General features: G+C 38.4%; 2 protein-coding genes across 7 annotated transcripts in view; one reads left to right on the top strand and one right to left on the bottom strand.

Moving 5' to 3' along the window:
* Positions 1-4152: 4152 nt before the first annotated feature.
* On the bottom strand, positions 4153-15721 carry LOC132887953 (nuclear receptor-interacting protein 3-like). 3 transcript variants are annotated; one of them, XM_060923785.1, is made up of 8 exons: positions 15654-15721; positions 10580-10706; positions 5589-5753; positions 5401-5483; positions 4991-5127; positions 4845-4897; positions 4598-4685; positions 4153-4504 (listed from the first exon to the last, which is right to left on the bottom strand). In XM_060923785.1, the coding sequence occupies exons 2-8, from the start codon at positions 10679-10681 to the stop codon at positions 4491-4493; spliced, it is 642 nt and encodes a 213-aa protein (XP_060779768.1). In that variant the 5' UTR covers positions 10682-10706; positions 15654-15721; the 3' UTR covers positions 4153-4490. The 3 variants fall into 3 exon arrangements, with proteins under 3 accessions (XP_060779768.1, XP_060779766.1, XP_060779767.1); XM_060923783.1 differs by lacking the exon at positions 15654-15721 and adding an exon at positions 15507-15536; XM_060923784.1 differs by lacking the exon at positions 15654-15721 and adding an exon at positions 15393-15489.
* The window catches only part of znf143b (zinc finger protein 143b), a 17513-nt gene continuing 15186 nt past the window's right edge, over positions 15680-18006 (top strand). For 2 of the 4 annotated variants that reach the window (XM_060923780.1, XM_060923782.1), the window contains exon 1: positions 15800-17913. In XM_060923780.1, coding sequence (XP_060779763.1) covers positions 17805-17913 — 109 coding nt within the window. In that variant the 5' untranslated portion in view covers positions 15800-17804. Of the gene's footprint in view, positions 15768-15799; positions 17914-18006 lie in introns of those variants that run through there. The other 2 variants (XM_060923778.1, XM_060923779.1) reach the window with 2 other exon arrangements.

Here is an 18006-nt window from a genome sequence, read left to right as displayed (position 1 = left end):
TTTTTTGATTGACCTTAGGAAATATTCTAATAATTTGAGATACTGGATTTCTGATTTTCATGAGCTATAAGCCATAATAATCAAAATTAAAACAAAAAAGGCTTGAAATATTTAATTTTATGTGTAATGAATATAGAATATATGAAAGTTTACCTTTTTGAGTTAAATTACAAAAACATGAACTTTTTCATGACGTTCCAGTTGTTTGAGATGCACTAGTATATTGAGAGAGAGAGAGAGAGAGAGAGAGAGAGAGAGAGAGAGAGAGAGAATATGAATGTATGTGTTAGACACCTTATATGAAAAGGTGATGATGTTAAAGAGGGAGTTTCTGAGAGAAGCCTTGGTAAGCAGACTTTGAATAATCAGATTTTTAACTGTCCCCAGAATTGCAGTCATTGCCTCAGAAGTGTCCAGTATATAGGTGACATTTCTGTCCTTTCCAAGTAGCACAGGGATGAAACTTTGACTGTCAGAGAGCTGATGTATGGAGACTGTTGCCATTCTGCAACAGAGGGCTGCAATTAATTAAACATGGTTTCTATTTTTTATTTCCTGAAATTATACACTTTTCACAAAAACACTATGAAATCACTGTAACCATTACATAGAAAGGAAAAAGCAGCATACCTTTATGGATTCTTGAGAAAGTTCATATATTCCCCCAGCTTGCAGTCCACTGGACTTTTTTGTTGTGTAATATGGTTGCTATAGTGAGCCACAGGCGACTAAAGGGTGACATTGAGTCCATCTAGTGGTGACACAACACAATGCATGCCACTACAGCACCACATTCTGATCCTATTTCATTTATGATGCATCATAAATGTCACAAAACTCTGACTTATTACCCTATATTCACACACACACAGTGGTGCTTGAAAGTTTGTGAACCCTTTAGAATTTTCAATATTTCTACATAAATATGACCTAAAACATCATCAGATTTTCACACAAGTCCTAAAGTAGATAAAGAGAACCCAGTTAAACAAATGAGACAAAAATCTTATACTTGGTCATTTATTTATTCAGGAAAATGATCCAATATTACAAATCTGTGAGTGGCAAAAGTATGTGAACCTCTAGGATTAGCAGTTAATTTGAAAGTGAAATTAGAGTCAGGTATTTTCAATCAACGGGATGACAATCAGGTGTGAGTGGGCACCCTGTTTTATTTAAAGAACAGGGATCTATCAAAGCCTGATCTTCACAACACGTTTGTGGAAGTGTATCATGACACGAAAAAAGGAGATTTCTGAGGACCTCAGAAAAAGCGTTGTTGATGCCAATCAGGCAGGAAAAGGTTGCAAAACCATCTCTAAAGAGTTTGGACTCCACCAATCCACAGTCAGGCAGATTGTGTACAAATGGAGGAAATTCAAGACCACTGTTACCCTCCCCAGGAGCGGTCGACCAAGAAAGATCACTCCAAGAGCAAGGCGTGTAATAGTCAGCAAGGTCACAAAGGACGCCAGGGTAACTTTTAAGCAACTGAAGGCCTCTCTCACATTGGCTAATGTTAATGTTCATGAGTCCACCATCAGGAGAACACTGAACAACAGTGATGTGCTTGGCAGGGTTGCAAGGAGAAAGCCACTGCTCTCCAAAAAGAACATTGCTGCTCGTCTGCAGTTTGCTAAAGATCGTGTGGACAAGCCAGAAGGCTATTGGAAAAATGTTTTGTGGACAGATGAGACCAAAATAGAACTTTTTGGTTTAAATGAGAAGCGTTATGTTTGGTGAAAGGAAAACACTGCATTCCAGCATAAGAACCTTATCCCATCTGTGAAACATGGTGGTGGTAGTATCATGGTTTGGCCCTGTTTTGCTGCATCTGGGCCAGGACGGCTTGCCATCACTGATGGAACAATGAATTCTGAATTATACCAGTGAATTCTAAAGGAAAATATCAGGACATCTATCCATGAACTGAATCTCAAGAGAAGGCGGGTCATGCAGCAAGACAACAACCCTAAGCACACAAGTCGTTCTACCAAAGAATGGTTAAAGAAGATTAATGTTTTGGAATGGCCAATTCAAAGTCCTGACCTTAATCCAATCAAAATGTTGTGGAACGACCTGAAGCGAGCAGTTCATGTGAGGAAACCCACCAACATCCCAGAGTTGAAGCTGTTCTGTATGGAGGAAGGGGCTAAAATTCCTCCAAGCCGGTGTGCAGGACTGATCAACAGTTACCGGAAACGTTTAGTTGCAGTTATTGCTGCACAAGGGGGTCACACCAGATACTGAAAGCAAAGGTTCACATACTTTTGCCACTCACAGATATGTAATATTGGATAATTTTCCTGAATAAATAAATGACCAAGTATAATATTTTTGTCTCATTTGTTTAACTGGGTTCTCTTTATCTACTTTTAGGACTTGTGTGAAAATCTGATGTTTTCGGTCATATTTATGCAGAAATATAGAAAATTCTAAAGGGTTCACAAACTTTCAAGCACCACTGTGTGTGTATATATATATATATATATATATATATATATATATATATATATATACACACACACACGTGACTGCTACCTTTTAGCTCTGTGTGCAGCAAAACGTCAGCAAATTCACTGTTAGTGATTCCTTCAAAACCCATCTCAAACTTTTTGTTCATCTACATCTCAAATGTGGGAGCTTTGAATAAAATATGCCTTATCTGTTCTTTCCTTCATGAAAAAACTGGGCCTTCATCCACCCATGAGACAGTCCAGGCCAACTCTGGTCCATTACAAAGGAATAACCATACAAGAATGGAATGATCAAAAGAATTTAAAATATAGATACTTTGATAAAATATCTTCAATTTCACATTGCAATTTAAGCTCTATGGCCTAGGATGTTTTTGGAATAAATTGTTTTTGGAATATCGCTGGCATGGAAAATGGCGACTCACTACTTGGCACAGAGGATTCTGGGAAGGGTGAACTGGCCCTTTAATATGTAGACCTAAATAAGATTTGGAAGATTTTTTTTCACCTTGCGTTTGCTCCATTCCCATTCATATACGCAAAGCTCTGCCCAGAAAATGGTGGCTTAACTTGAGTTTGCATGTCATGATATCACTGGGTGATTGCTGATGTGAGACTGAGTTGTGGAGGAGTGAACGGATTTTAGACTGTGTTAATAAAAGGACTGATATGAGGCCCATCCAAACACAAACCAGCTGTCTAGACTGGAAGACAGGTTTCCTAATGGGGTTTCTCATTGATGTAATACACTTGTGAGGCTATGGTTTAAATACTATTTTTTATAAGTTCTACATATTTTTACACATTAGTGGTACTAATAAGAAATAAAAAAATATATAGACTATTGCACGTTTAAAACATAGTTTAGTTGGGTAAACTTACAAAAAATTTTTTCCAAACATATGATCATAAACAGTAAGAATAGTCAAATATTTTCCAAGTAATAATAATTCATACTGTTGCTAACAGACAGCAAACCATTGTATTTAATGTCCTTAACTTTTATTTAATTAAAACATACAGTTGACAAAATAGTTTATGACAGGACGTCATTACAATCTTTTCTAGTAAAATATTCTTATACAAAACAATTTTGCTATTAGTGACATTTACCTAAATAATATGCATGATGCAGGTCGTAATGCTAAACTGTCATTTTAGCTCATTCTTAGCTAAAGGAGTTGCACAATTTAGGGAAATGTAGGGTTTCAAAAAAAACAATGCTTTATGTAATAGAAACAAATTGCTATGTATGATGTCTGTACATATATGTTGTATAGATACATAAACTAACCAACCACTTTATGAGAAACATCTATACACCTGCTCAATCATGCCATTATCCAATCAGCAAATCATGTGGCAGCAGCATAATGTATAAAAATAATGCAAATACAGGTCAAGAATGAGTTCTTTTTTAAAAAACAAAACAAAAAACCTGCAACAACTGGGGAGTACAGCTTATGAAGAAAAAGCTTGAATACATCTGCCCTAGAGGATCTCAGTATATACAAATGTCTATATGTAGTACTGTGCAAAAGTCTTAGGTACATGTAAAGAAATGCTGTAGACCAAAAATGGCTTAAAAATAATGAAATTAAATATTTCAACATAAAAAAAAGATAAACAGCAGTAAGCCATAATAAATGAAACAAAGTCAATATTTGGTGTGAGACGACCCTCATAATAATTGTTTGTTTATCCATGATTACAATCCTTTTATTACTGAAGCTAAAACCTAAATCTACCATCATAAATGAATGACATATGCATACAGCTCATCAAAGTGTGGATGTCAGAATGACACTTGCTCTTTATTCATAATTCAGCAATGCCCTGCCAGGATAATCAGTTCATAATGAGCTCTGCACAGAGGAAGTGGAAAAAGGGAGATGTGATAGACAGCCAACAGGCTTGATGGATTCCTGTAATGACCCCCAGGCTCTTTAATCTAATTTCCTTTGCCGATACATCTGTTCATGAGATAAGAATAGAGATATTTGTTGGTTCTTCTTATCCCATGGAGACTGAAATGTTGAGCAGAAATTAGAAAATGAGATTTTGGTAAGTATAGTAGAATAGAGCTCAAATAACATAAAAATGCCACAAATTATTCTAACCTTCATTTTCATGTTTTCCAACAAAACGGACTTGCTCCCGTACAGAATTTCCAAGAACAAGCATCTGCTTTTCAGTGTCAATAACACACTATAAAAGATGGGACATATTACATCATGCATTTAAATTATACTAAAACCTGTTGTGAGCATGGTGTCTTGGATTGCCAAGTCTTCACACACACACACACACACACACACACACACACACACACACACACACACACACACACACACACACAGAGATTACCTTCAGAAACTTGAGTGTCCTTGTGCCCAATGATATAAACATTCTGTTGTTTTCTACAACAAATAATACACTTCATTTATGGATTGAGTTTAATTTAATTGCTTGAATCTTAGTAACACTTAAGTACAGTGTCATCATGCACTTACCCACAACAGTAAATAAAAGATCAGTTTCTGTTTGCCCAATAACCAAACTCAGCTTCATGTGTCCTATGGTTTGGAGATTGTGCAAGAGTGGCCCTAAATGATCCTCATTTTTGTTGTTGGTAATCTTTGCATTAAAGCTGTAGAACCAATATAACAATTATTAGTGCTCTGATTGTATCACCATTTAAACCCTTACATGACCAACTTATTATTCCTCATCTTCACACATATGAGTACGGGATAATGCAAGTCTGGACCTGATAATGGTTTAAGGTGTTCATAATTTAAAGAACAGACACAGAATCTCTTTTGATGCTGGGAACTATCATGAAATCACTAACCACTGTGCATGAAATGATGCATCTGCACATTTTAAAAAATCAATCATTCATATTATAGTATAGACTTACCCAAGTTTATCTACGCTGACTGATGATCTCAGATTTAGGGTACAGCCAGTGTCGATTGTAACCATCATATCCCTCCCAAAGCACTAAGCAGGGTTGGAAAGAAAGAAAAGGATGAGGTTTGCCAAACAGGTATGCTCTGGAGTATACTCGGCAAACGGTCAACCTTGACCATAGTGTGCTTTGTTCACCTGACATATGACTTGAATGAGGTCAGTCTCAGCCTCTTGAGTGTCAGTGTGTATGCTGTGGTTTTGAACTATATGATTGCGTGGTGGTTTCATGCTGTGGTTGTTCAGTCTGTTCTGTGATAAGGTGGTCTCCAACGGTCTCCTCTGGAGAATATTGTGTGGTTGCTGGGGAAAAAAACCAAACAAACCAAAAAAACATTTAGACTAGAAGTATATCTCTATTTAATAATGAATCTGATGTAGATGTAACTTTAGACAGCAGCTGAAGTTCTACAATCAGTAATTAACTTACAGAACCTTGCAAACTTTCAACTTCATTAATTCAATGGTAAAACACAATCTAGAAATTTGATAAGGTACAGTGTTGGTTGGTTTGTTTGTTTGTTTATTTATTTATTTATTTTTAACTGCAGGTATTTGCAGAATATCCTCCTGGGAACCAAGAAAGAAATGTGTCTCTAATTTCTTTTGTTGTGATTTCCTTACTAGGAATTTCCCAGCAAACCTCCTAGTCACATGATATATCATTGGAAAGCCCAGGATGTATTCTTTACAACACACCAGGATTCAAGTGAATAGCTTGAAAGAGTAAGAGGGTGTGCACGTAAAACAAATCTCAACTACAGAGGCCAAATCTATGGGTTGGTTCTCAGGAGGATATGGTGTTCTACCCTGTGGCTGGATAAAGATATCAAATAGCAAAATACTGTTGCATGACCTCATCATTTCTCCAGTTAGCATTAGCTTAGTTTAATATGCTTACTTGGTTGTTAGCAAGTTTGTTCGCAACTTTGTTAAGATCTCTTTTTTTTTTCCTGAGAATAACAGAGCTGACATTAAGCTGTAAGTTACAGTGGTGCTTGAAAGTTTGTGAACCCTTTAGAATTTTCTATATTTCTGCATAAATATAACCAAAAACATCAGATTTTCACACAAGTCCTAAAAGTAGATAAAGAGAACCCAGTTAAACAAATGAGACAAAAATCTTATACTTGGTCATTTATTTATTGAGGAAAATGATCCAATATTATGTTTGTATGTGGCAAAAGTATGTGAACCTCTAGGATTAGCAGTTAATTTGAAGGTGAAATTAGAGTGATCCCAGGGATGCTGATTTAATTTTGGCGAAGCCATTTGCCAGTCTTCCTTTTGAGGAAAAAAATAAAATTAAAGAGCAGGGTAGACCAACGCCTCAAATTGACTTGGTGAAAAAGGTAGGGAATAATACTCGTTCCTTTCAGCTCTCCTGGTACGAGAAAGTGAATTGGCTAACAGCAAGTGACCCACATCAACAACAGTAAATAGGCTACTTTAGTAATATGTCATGGATGGACCAAAAATATAGAATCTATTTAAAATGTTTATGCTGAGTATATTATATTGGAATATATATTTCTCTGGATATGAATTAAACACAGCTACAATTTGGAAAACATTTTTAAACAAAAACACAGCCGAGAACATTTCACACTACAGACCTGGATAAAAAATGAAGGGTTATCAAAATTGTCAATAAAACATTTCTCAGTCAAAATAAGTAAAATATAGGGAAAGTGTCATTGAATGAAATGTGTGGCACCCAGCTCTATGTTTGGCTCTCCAAGGTCAGTGCTTGTGCCTATTCCAGAACACTCTGCTGTTACTGCTGAGGTTCCTGACAAAGAGCTGCTTTCAGTAATGATCAATTTTTAAACAACATGCCACAATTTTAAAATATAAAATGTTAAAATATCCCCCCCCAACACCACCATCATGTATATTGGACAGTAGGCTAATGGGCCAAAAGAACCTGTTATTTCACAGTTTGTGACCCTGCCAACAATCAGCCAGATGAGAGGCAAGAGTATGGGAAAAATTGATGTGTTTTTTCTTTTAAAATCTGGAAATATCATAACCGACCAGCCTCCCCTGTTTGAAAGACTACCAGCCGCCACTGGTCTCGACGCATGCGTGTGCGCCATTTATACAAACACCGACAGGCGGCGGTTATTCCTCACCCAACCACAGCTGCGATCTGCTGATAAACACTGTCTTGTTCACGTTCGAGGTTTTTTATTATTATTTTTTGTGATGTGCACAAAAGTGCAGTGTGCAACATGCAGTGCAATTCTTACTTTTCCATACATGCACTAATAGCATGGTGGTGTAGTGGTTAGCACTGTCACCTCACAGTAAGAAGGTTCTGGGTTCGAACCCAGTGGCCGACGAGGGTCTTTCTGTGTTCTCCCTGTGTCTGCGTGAGTTTCCTCCCGCAGTCCAAAGATATGCAGGTTAGGTTAACTGGTGGCTCTAAATTGACTGTGAATGGTTGTTTGTGTGTGATGAGAAAGAAAACTCACTGAATATCAACTTCGATGTGTGACATCATGTTGTCTTGACAGCCATGCAATATCAAACCATATTAAACGCTCATTCACCGTTAAGCCTAGGTCACAACAGGACGTATGATTTTTTGGCTGTGCGATTTTTGGCGTTTCCCAAATCGCTGCGTTTTTTTTTGTTCATGGAGAAAGACGCACGTTGGCCGTAAGTTTGTTTTGCAACCTGAAAAAAACGTAAGCGCCCGTAGAGTTTGTTTGACATGACAAAGAACCTCTGCGGCCGGTCTGCGGCCAGTCTACGGCTCGAAAATCAGCACGTCACACGCACGCCCTCTGTGCGTTTCTTGCGTTTTTTGCACGTAGACCGGCCATAGGAGCACGTAAGGCTGGTTGTGACCGAGGCTTTAGGTAGAGTGATGTAATGCATGTACAGTAGGATAAGCGATATGCTATCAAGCCAAATGAATGAAACCTGCTAGAAGGGAACTGAATACATTTTTATTCAATCGAAAAAGTGTCCTGTATCTATAATAATTCCCAATATTTCACTCCCAGTGTTTTTCCACTGACTTGACGTCAGAGCATTTTTTTAAGGATTTTCCACTAGGAGACCAACTGGTCTGGGCAATACAATCACAGGCCCCAGAGTCCATGCGGCTGCACCGCTGCGGCATATTCTGTGATGCAAAATGGTTCACCAATCACCATACAGACAAACACACTACAGTGACTACACAGCTATCAAGAGCAATTACCAAGCACAAATGTTATGTCAAAGACACTCAAAGTTACACACTAATGACATCGGATTCTGACATCAGTCATCTCAGTAACCAAATTTTAGTTTTGTTTTTCTTAACCAACATGATCTTGTGTGTATATCTTATAACATAGATCTTCATTTTCCTTGTTAAATGTATACTTACATGGTACTTGGTTAATTAATTGCAACTGATTGAACCAAATGATAAGACATAACTTGGTTTAAAATTTGGTCTCCCAGTGAAGCTGGTTTGGCATTGACTAGGAGACCAGTAACTATGTTAAAAAATGCTCTGCTTGACGTGCATTGTCAAAATGGCTAATCGGTTCAAAATGAAAATTCTTTTGATTAACTTGTGTATGGTTTTTTTTGTGGGTGTGTCCATATAATATAAAGAACATTGCATAGCGGTGAAAAGATATGAAGTTTATTTTCTATTTTGCTGCTGCAACAATGTAAATTTCCCCTTGTGGGAAAATTAAAGGCCATCTTATCTTATCTTAGATGTGCTACACTACCTGGGGTAGAGATATAAACACTACCTGGAGTAGAGATATAAACACTACCTGGGGTAGAGACATAAACACTACTAACTTAGATAAGTGAACGATAATATAATATTTAATATGGATCTAGGAAGGAATATGTTCGTTTATAACATTTTGACAGTGCGTAATGACTTCATAATAAACTGTGATCAATAGTTGGCATTTGTGATTTCAGATAATATTAGAGGCAAAGTCAATTAATTTAGCATTTTTATGTTGTGGTTTCTTACGACTTCATTACTTACTAGTACAACATCATCGATGAACAAGATGACGTTGTACTAATAAGTAAAGAACAACCAGATGCTTCTGAACAACCAGGAACAATGCCTATGAAAAACAATCTATCACCTTTGACAAATGAAGGACAAACACTCGGTTTTCCCGCGGTGTGACGTAGTACGCAGAGTTATTTATCGCACACATGCTCTGGGGTGGGTTTCCCAAAAGCCTCTTAAGAGCATCTTAACTAGGAGAGAGAGTGTTTATTGTGCTGCTCACTTGACCATTTAACGATGATCTTTGTGCTGCAATGCTTTTAAGAAACCCACCCCTGATTGGTTGACCTCAAACACTACCTGTCTGTGATCTACCGTGCTGCGTTCACTGCTTCAAATGGGTTAAATGCAGAGAGGAATTTCACAGGTGTACGAAACTGGTCTCTCATTTGGGACATTATGGTCAAAAATTTTTTTTTCTAATTTTACTATTTTTTTGCATTTACCTAACACTCAATGTTTCTTTTGTCATGTTTAATAAGAATAAAGATAGTATCTTGCTTTATCTGGCCTTCACTGTGGAAATTTTTTTTGATTGCAATTCAAATGCTTTTGTAAAATTGATTTACATACAAAATAACTACGTCATGAAGAATTAAAGCCCCTCCTTCACAGATGAGTGAAAATACTGAATAAATTTCCTCTTTTTGATTGCTTGGGTTAAAAATGCCAAGTTATGATGACTGAATTGATTATTCACTTAAATATGAATAATATGATACATTTTGGGTATTTGATATGGCGAAATGGGACACAATGGAAAAATCAAGAACACACCAGAAAGATGAGAATAACGGCGGTGGTAAAAGAACAGTGACTGTACTGGCTGAAGGTCGCGCGGGTCTCTGCTGCGGCACACGAGCAACGGGACATCACTACCGCACCGGACGGAGCACGAGGCGGGGGCAGGGCAAAATGACTGGCCATAGATTCTATCAAAAGTGCGATCTAAATTTATCATGGTTGCAAAATATTGGCCAAAAATACATAAACACTACGAAATATGAAAGTAAGATGAAAAAGAAACATTCTATTGCCTTACACTGCAAGACTAAAACAAAATAAAACTGTCAAAACTCACCTTTTCAGTGATAACGTCCGAACAGATCACCCGCGTAACAGAAAGACCGCAAATGGAAGCACGATCAACTTCTGTTGGAGTGGAAAATTCCATTCTACACATGCAAATTGTTAATGTGTGTCCTTCCCTGCACACAAATAACACGCTACGGTAAAAAATAGACCACAACTCGTTTTATAGCTCAGAAATTCATACAAGACCAGCTACCATCGTAACATATTCTGTAAGAAACATATTCTATACCTAACTTTCAGCTTTTGTTTTAAAAAACAAAATTGCAGATTTATAACTAAAGTTTTATATGGCGTAGTGAGTTTAAGTTCCTACTTTTGGTGAGGTAGTGACCTTGACCCTGAGGCTTTCCGTTTAGATCAAAACACTCGATCGTATTGGTTTTGGGTATGCGGAAAATGGAGTTAAAACGGTGATCAAATATTTTGCATGATGTTTTATTACGGTTATGATTATTCTGTGAGCGCACCAATCCTTAGGTGTATAAAGTTACAACTTAAAATACAATTAGTGATAGCTGTAGACTTTTCAGTGGACTACAACCTTTTTAAGGGAATGCGATGTGGCCCCTTCCCCCCCTCTCTTCCCCATATCTTATTCTTTTTTATATTTGTATATGTAAATACTTAATTTAATTTAACTGGAAGGTTTTTTTAATCTATTTTCTATTCTCTGTTTATCCTGTAATGATGCTGCTGGAATCTTAATTTCCCTGAGGGAACCCTCCCAAAGGGATCAATAAAGTTCTATCTAATCTAATCTATAGTTTATTGGCTGTGAGTATATTTAGTGGGGTACCCCCACAGTACCCATCTTCTGAGACAGACCCATATACTAGTGCATCTCAAAAAATTAGAATATTGTGAAAAAGTTCAATATTTTCGGCGGCACGGTGGTGTAGTGGTTAGCACTGTCGCCTCACAGCAAGAAGGTCCGGGTTTGAGCCCCGTGGCCGGCGAGGGCCTTTCTGTGCGGAGTTTGCATGTTCTCCCCGTGTCCGCGTGGGTTTCCTCCGGGTGCTCCGGTTTCCCCCACAGTCCAAAGACATGCAGGTTAGGTTAACTGGTGACTCTAAATTGACCGTAGGTGTGAATGTGAGTGTGAATGGTTGTCTGTGTCTATGTGTCAGCCCTGTGATGACCTGGCGACTTGTCCAGGGTGTACCCCGCCTTTCGCCTGTAGTCAGCTGGGATAGGCTCCAGCTTGCCTGCGACCCTGTAGAAGGATAAAGCGGCTAGAGATAATGAGATGAGTTCAATATTTTCCATCAGTTATTTAAGAAGGTGAAAATGTTATATATTATAGACTCATTACACATAATTTTAATCAGTATGGCATACAGTACAAAAACATAAAAAAAACCCATCTCAAAATATTAGAATATTTCATTTCGAGTTCAGGGGCTTCAAAGTTTGGGAGAATAGTAGGGTACAAATAATTTACAGCAGGGTGCAAAATGGTAAAATGTCTGCCAGTGGCAGACATAATGCACGCAAAGCGTGCAGGGATAGATAGATAGATAGATAGATAGATAGATAGATAGATAGATAGATAGATAGATAGAGAGAGAGATATGCAAGTACGAATTTTTCATGGGGCGGGATGGTTTGGAACAGGCCATCTAAAATTGGGATAACATTTACCCGGGACGGGTATTTGAGGCGGGTCGTCTAGCTTAAGCTTGATTAGCGTTGTTACGCACGCCAGTGTTTCCCACAGAAATTTTGGAGACTATGGGGGAGGCGCGGGGGTTGTTTAAAATTGAGTGATATATTAAATATTAAGTTATTACTGAAAAACTATTGATTAAAAAAAACAGACACTGAGAAATGGTCCTATAAACAACTTTACCAATATAAAAGATTACCAGGACTACAAAAATGCAGAAAAATAGGCTTTACTTATCCAAATGCTCCTGTTGGTTCTAAAGTTAAAGTGCATAGAACCTCACAGCACAACATGAAGTTACCTTAAAATATAATATAAATGCCTCAGCTTTCATGTAAGAAAAAAAACTATTAATACTAGTACTGTGTGCAGGCAGTCTCTCCTGAAGACTAAATTAAACAATAATTATAAACTAATAAAATAAATGGCTCAGGCTTCATAGAAGAAAAAAACAATTTGAACAGAATCTCACAGTATGATGCTGAAGCTGCCGAAACAATGGAAAATAAAATACCATTTTGGCAAAAATGTTGGCATCCATTAATTTCTTGTATTAAGTAAAAAAATGTTGCCAGATACTGCTGACGTTTTACAGCCCAAAATATGTTCAAAACCCGCCAAAATGCACTTAAAACCGCCCAAATTGGGCGGGAAAACGCGCAATCTGGCAACACAGGCGGCAGTAATGGCTGCACTCATGTCGAGGATGTAAACACAGTTGACGCGGCAACGGACATACATGGCATAGTGGATGTAATTTACATTCACAACTTTTTTTGCTGTCAGAAATATTTAATATTAAATTTTGTGACTCGACTGACAATAGCCGGCGGCATAACAAGCCATAGCCGGCGATTTGCCGCCGGTGATCGGCTACTTTTGAGACCGCTGGAGTTTGATTAAAACAGTATGAACACAGTGTATCTCTCGGTCTAGTTCAGTACACACAACCACAATCATGGGGAAGACTGCTGATTTGACTGTTGTCCAGAAGATGATCACTGATGCCCTCCACAAGGAGGGTAAGCCACAAAAGGTCATTGCTGAAAAGGGTGGCTGGAAAAGGTGCACAAGCAACAGGGATGGCCGCAGTCTTGAGAGGATTGTCAAGAAAAATTGATTCAAGAACTTGGGAGAGCTTCACAAGGAGTGGACTGAGGCTGGTGTCAGTGTATCAAGACCCATCACGAACAGACATCTTCAAGAAAGGGGATACAACTTTCGTATCCCTAATATCAAGCTACTCCTGGGCCAGAGACAATGTCAGAAGTGTCTTATCTGGGCTAAGGAGAGAAAGAAATGGACTGTTGCTCAGTGGTCCAAAGTCCTCTTTTCAGATGAAAGTACATTTTGCATTTAATTTGGAAATCACAGTTCTAGAGTCTGGAGGAAGAGTGGAGAAGCACAGAATCCAAGGTGTTTGAAGCCCAGTGTGAAGTTTCCACAGTCTGTGATGATTTGGGGTGCCATGTCATCTGCTGGTGTTGGTCCACTGTATTTTATCAAGTCCAAAGTCAACACAGCAATCTACCAGGAGATTTTAGAGTACTTCATGCTTCCATCTGCTGACGAGCTTTTTGGAGATGCTGATTTCCTTTTCCAGCAGGACTTAGCACCTACCCACAGTGCCAAAACTACTACCAAATGGTTTGCTGACCATGATACTGTGTTTGATTGGCCATCCAACTTGCCTGACCTAAACCCCATAGAGAATCTATGGGGTACTGTCAAGAGGAAGATGAGAAACACCCGACCCAAAAATACAGATACGCTGAAGGCCACTATCAAAGCAACCTGGGCTTCAATAACACCTCAGCAGTGCCACAGACTGATCACCTCCATGCCACACCGCATTGATACAGTAATTCATGGTAAAGGAGCCCCAACCAAGTATTGAATGTATAAATGAATATACTTTTCAGAAGTTGGACATTTCTGTATTGTAAATCCTTTTTTTTTATTGATCTTAGGGAATATTCTAATAATTTGAGATACTGGATTTCTGATTTTCATGAGCTATAAGCCATTATCATCAAAATTAAAACAAAAAAGGCTTTAAATATTTCACTTTACATGTAATGAATATAGACTATATGAAAGTTTACCTTTTTGAATTAAATTATGAAAAAAGGAACTTTTTCATGGTATTCTAACTTTTTGAGATGCACTAGTATATATAAATTAAGAAACTTAATAAACTGGTCAGAAGGGCTGGCTCAGTCTTGGACTGTCCTCTGGACTCCATTGAGGTGGTGGGTGAGAGGAGGATGTTAGCCAAGCTGACCTCAATCATGGATAACCCCTCTCACCCCCTACATGAGGCTGTGGGGGCTTTAAGCAGCTCGTTTAGTAGTAGATTGCTACACCCACGGTGTAAGAAGGAGAGATACCGCAGGTCATTCATACCTACTGCTGTCAGACTGTATAACACCCACAACTTGTAATATAGCACCAATAACCTGTTTGTCGTTTAATTTGCACTACTTCACCACTACTACCTCTCTCATCGATGCAATTATTATGTGGAATAATATAGGCCCTAAACTATTTTTATGCATACTTATATATATAATTTATGTATATATGTGTGTATATATACAGAGTCTACCAGTAATGTGCAATTTTTCTATACTTTTTCACGGTAGATAATGCAAATAGCCCTCTGTATTTAATCCTTCGTTTGTCTAATTTTTATTTCAGTTTTATTTGTTATCTGTTTGACATTTTCTTGCTACTGTAACACGTGAATTTCCCCGATGTGGGATGAATAAAGTGAATCTAATCTAAATTCCATAGCAAATTATGAGATTGTAAGTTTATGTTATTGTAAATAAGTTCTAAGTTCATATAATCGGAGAATGCTTGCAACAGTTCAGTTAGTGGGTGGTTAAGTGCCTACTATAAATTTGAATCATTCACTTATTTTAAGAAAAATAATCTGTTCCAGGTATTGTACACACTTAATCCAAGTAAACACCTTTGACACGGAATTCCCCGTGTGCACTGCATTGCCCATACAACCTCACTGCTTATGACCAACATGCAATTCAAAATGGCCGCGGACACGCATTTAAAACATGAACAACTTTTTGTTGTTCACTAAGCGTTACCAGGAAATTTCACACCTACAAACCTAAAAGCGGTCAGAAACAGACTCCCACACTCGCCGGAAAGTAAAAACACATCCTCCTTGAGTACTTAAATAAGACTGGTGTTTATTAATCGGTAAACAATTCGAAACACAGACCAGAATGGCGTTATCATGGTGCCCCTGACTCTGAATACTCTCTAATATGAACGAGTTAAAATATGTCTAGCAAATCAAAACGCGAGAATAACTGCTCTCTGTGTTTAACAGCCTATCAAATGAGTCCAGTATGAAGCTACAGCCCACCCTTTGACGGGTATCACTGCGGTTATTCATGTTCCGGGGTTGTGTTCTCGGCAGAGCGTTTCCTGCCCTGATGCATGGCGGTCGAACGAAGGGATTGTTGGAAAATTTTTGGAGGTTAGTATATAAATGTGTTTTTACCCAGTGTGCCTTATTTCCTCAGTCAGTGCAGAGAGGGAGAAGGTGCCGATGGAAATATCCGGGAAGTTCCGGAGGAAGCCTGTTCTTAATAAAAACATTTCAAATGCATCGGGAAACAATGTTTTATTTATTAGAGGCAACTGGACACGGTGTTCTTATCGGTTACAACGTTGTTAACCTTCCTGTTGTGTTTCTTCAAGTTAACGGAGTTAGCTAGGGCTTACAGCAGCTTTCTTTTATAGGCGTATAAGATTTTTAAACTTTTAATAGACTAATTGTACGAGTTAAATGTATTGGTTTGGATAATAAACTATTGTAACATAGTAAGCCTCGTGTAGGTGTTAAAGAAATCTAAAACCTGGATGTTTTAGCATGCTTGCTAACGTCAAACTAGCATAGCTAGCGGGGTGTGTTTTGCTAACTGCTTGGCTAACTTTCTACACATTCAGCGTGGAAAGAAGATAGATCAATGAACGTTTTTCTTTTCTAAAATTTCTAGTTGCAAGTCATGCTAGGGCCGAGTTATCGACCCAAAGATTCTTAGCACCATAATGTTTCGAAAATCTAAGCTAAAGTGGTTAGCTAGTTAGGACAGGCGCCTATCAGAAAACCAAGTTCCCTTGGCGTTAATGCGCTCCTCAAGGCTTACAGTAGGCTTAAAGATGTAGTTAAGACTTCTTAATTATCCTGAAACATTTCAAAATTATACACCTTTAACCCCAAAAGCAAGCATTTCAATGGCATTTGACTTGGTGTAGCAGAATACACGTTTAAGGTTGACTTTTCTGAAACATTTCAGAATTATAACTCCTGATATTCGATTCTTGAAATATTTGCTGTGATAATTGTGTTCGGATGATATGTTAGTTGGATGATCGCTAAAGGATTAGGTCACCTGCCTGGATATTTGGGCATAAACCTTAAGTTAAAACGCCCTTAGGTGCAAAACCACTACAGTTTTCTAATTCCAGGAAAGTTATTTCCATCAGGTATGCCTATGGGTTTGGATTTAATAATATCGGTTTAGAATGTTAATCAAAGCCTTTTTAGAGAAGGTTTAAGAGTTGTACAGTTTTTAAATATTTAGCCATTTGATTTATTTTAATCAATAAGTTGGTTACAGATATGTTAATTCATCTTCAGTAATCATTTTAGCCTGATCAGTCATGGTGAATCCTGAACCTATCCCAGGAACACCAGGCTTAAGATGGGCCAGTTTCACCCAGGGTTGGACATCAGTCCATGCGTTCACGTGTACCTATGGGTAATTTAGGATAACCAAACTACCAGCTTGCATGTTTTTGGACAGCGGGAAGAAGTTCTCATGGATATGGGGAGAATATGTGAAACGTCCCACAAACAGTAACTCAGCACGGTGGTGTAGCACTGTCGCCTCACAGCAAGAAGGTTCTGGGTTCGAGCCCAGCTGCCGACAGGGGCCTTTCTGTGTGGTGTTTGCATGTTCTTCCCATGTCTGCATGGGTTTCCTCCAGGTTTCCCCCACAGATCAAAGACATGCAGTTAGGTTAACATGGGGCAGCCTTGGGCTGAAGTGCCCTTGAGCAAGGGCACCTAACCCACAACTGCTCCATGGGTGCTGTAGCATAGCTGTCCACTGCTCTGGGTATGTGTATGTGCTCATTGCTCACTTGTGTGTGTTCGCTGTTTCAGATGGCTTAAATTTCACTGTGTGCTTAAGTCTGTGCTTGAGTGTACATGTGACAAGGCTTCTTGGCTCAAGCCTGGATCCTGGAGCTGTGAGGTGGCAATGGTACTCACTATGCCACTGTGTTCTCCAATTACAGATAATGTCTACATTCAATAAGAGTAAAAGTCGCTTCTTAATGGAATTCCCAGTATGCACTGCATTGCCCTTACAATCTTGCTACTCATAACTAACTTGGGATTAAAATTGGACATGGGCATACCTTTAAAACAAGAACAACTTTTTGTTCAGCATATTTCAACTTACAAATGTAAAGTTGTTGATTGGATGCTTTTCCTAGGTAGACCATGCTCTTGGCCCAGGTAAATCGGGACACCCAGAGCATGGAGTTCCAAACTGTTGAGGGTGATCCACAGCAGGTCACTCTTTGTCTCGCTGAGGCTGTGACAGTTGCAGGTAGGCCAGTATTTTAAAAAAAATTTTAAAGTATGTTTGCTTTCATGCATGCTACCCTTATTTATTCCTGTACAGGTCTGTAACTCATAACTT

The sequence above is a fragment of the Neoarius graeffei genome, chromosome 6 (assembly GCF_027579695.1).
Source record: "Neoarius graeffei isolate fNeoGra1 chromosome 6, fNeoGra1.pri, whole genome shotgun sequence".
Lineage (NCBI taxonomy): Eukaryota > Metazoa > Chordata > Actinopteri > Siluriformes > Ariidae > Neoarius > Neoarius graeffei.
The sequence above is the reverse complement of the archived record's forward strand: the minus strand, read 5'-3'. Positions and strand labels throughout refer to the sequence as shown.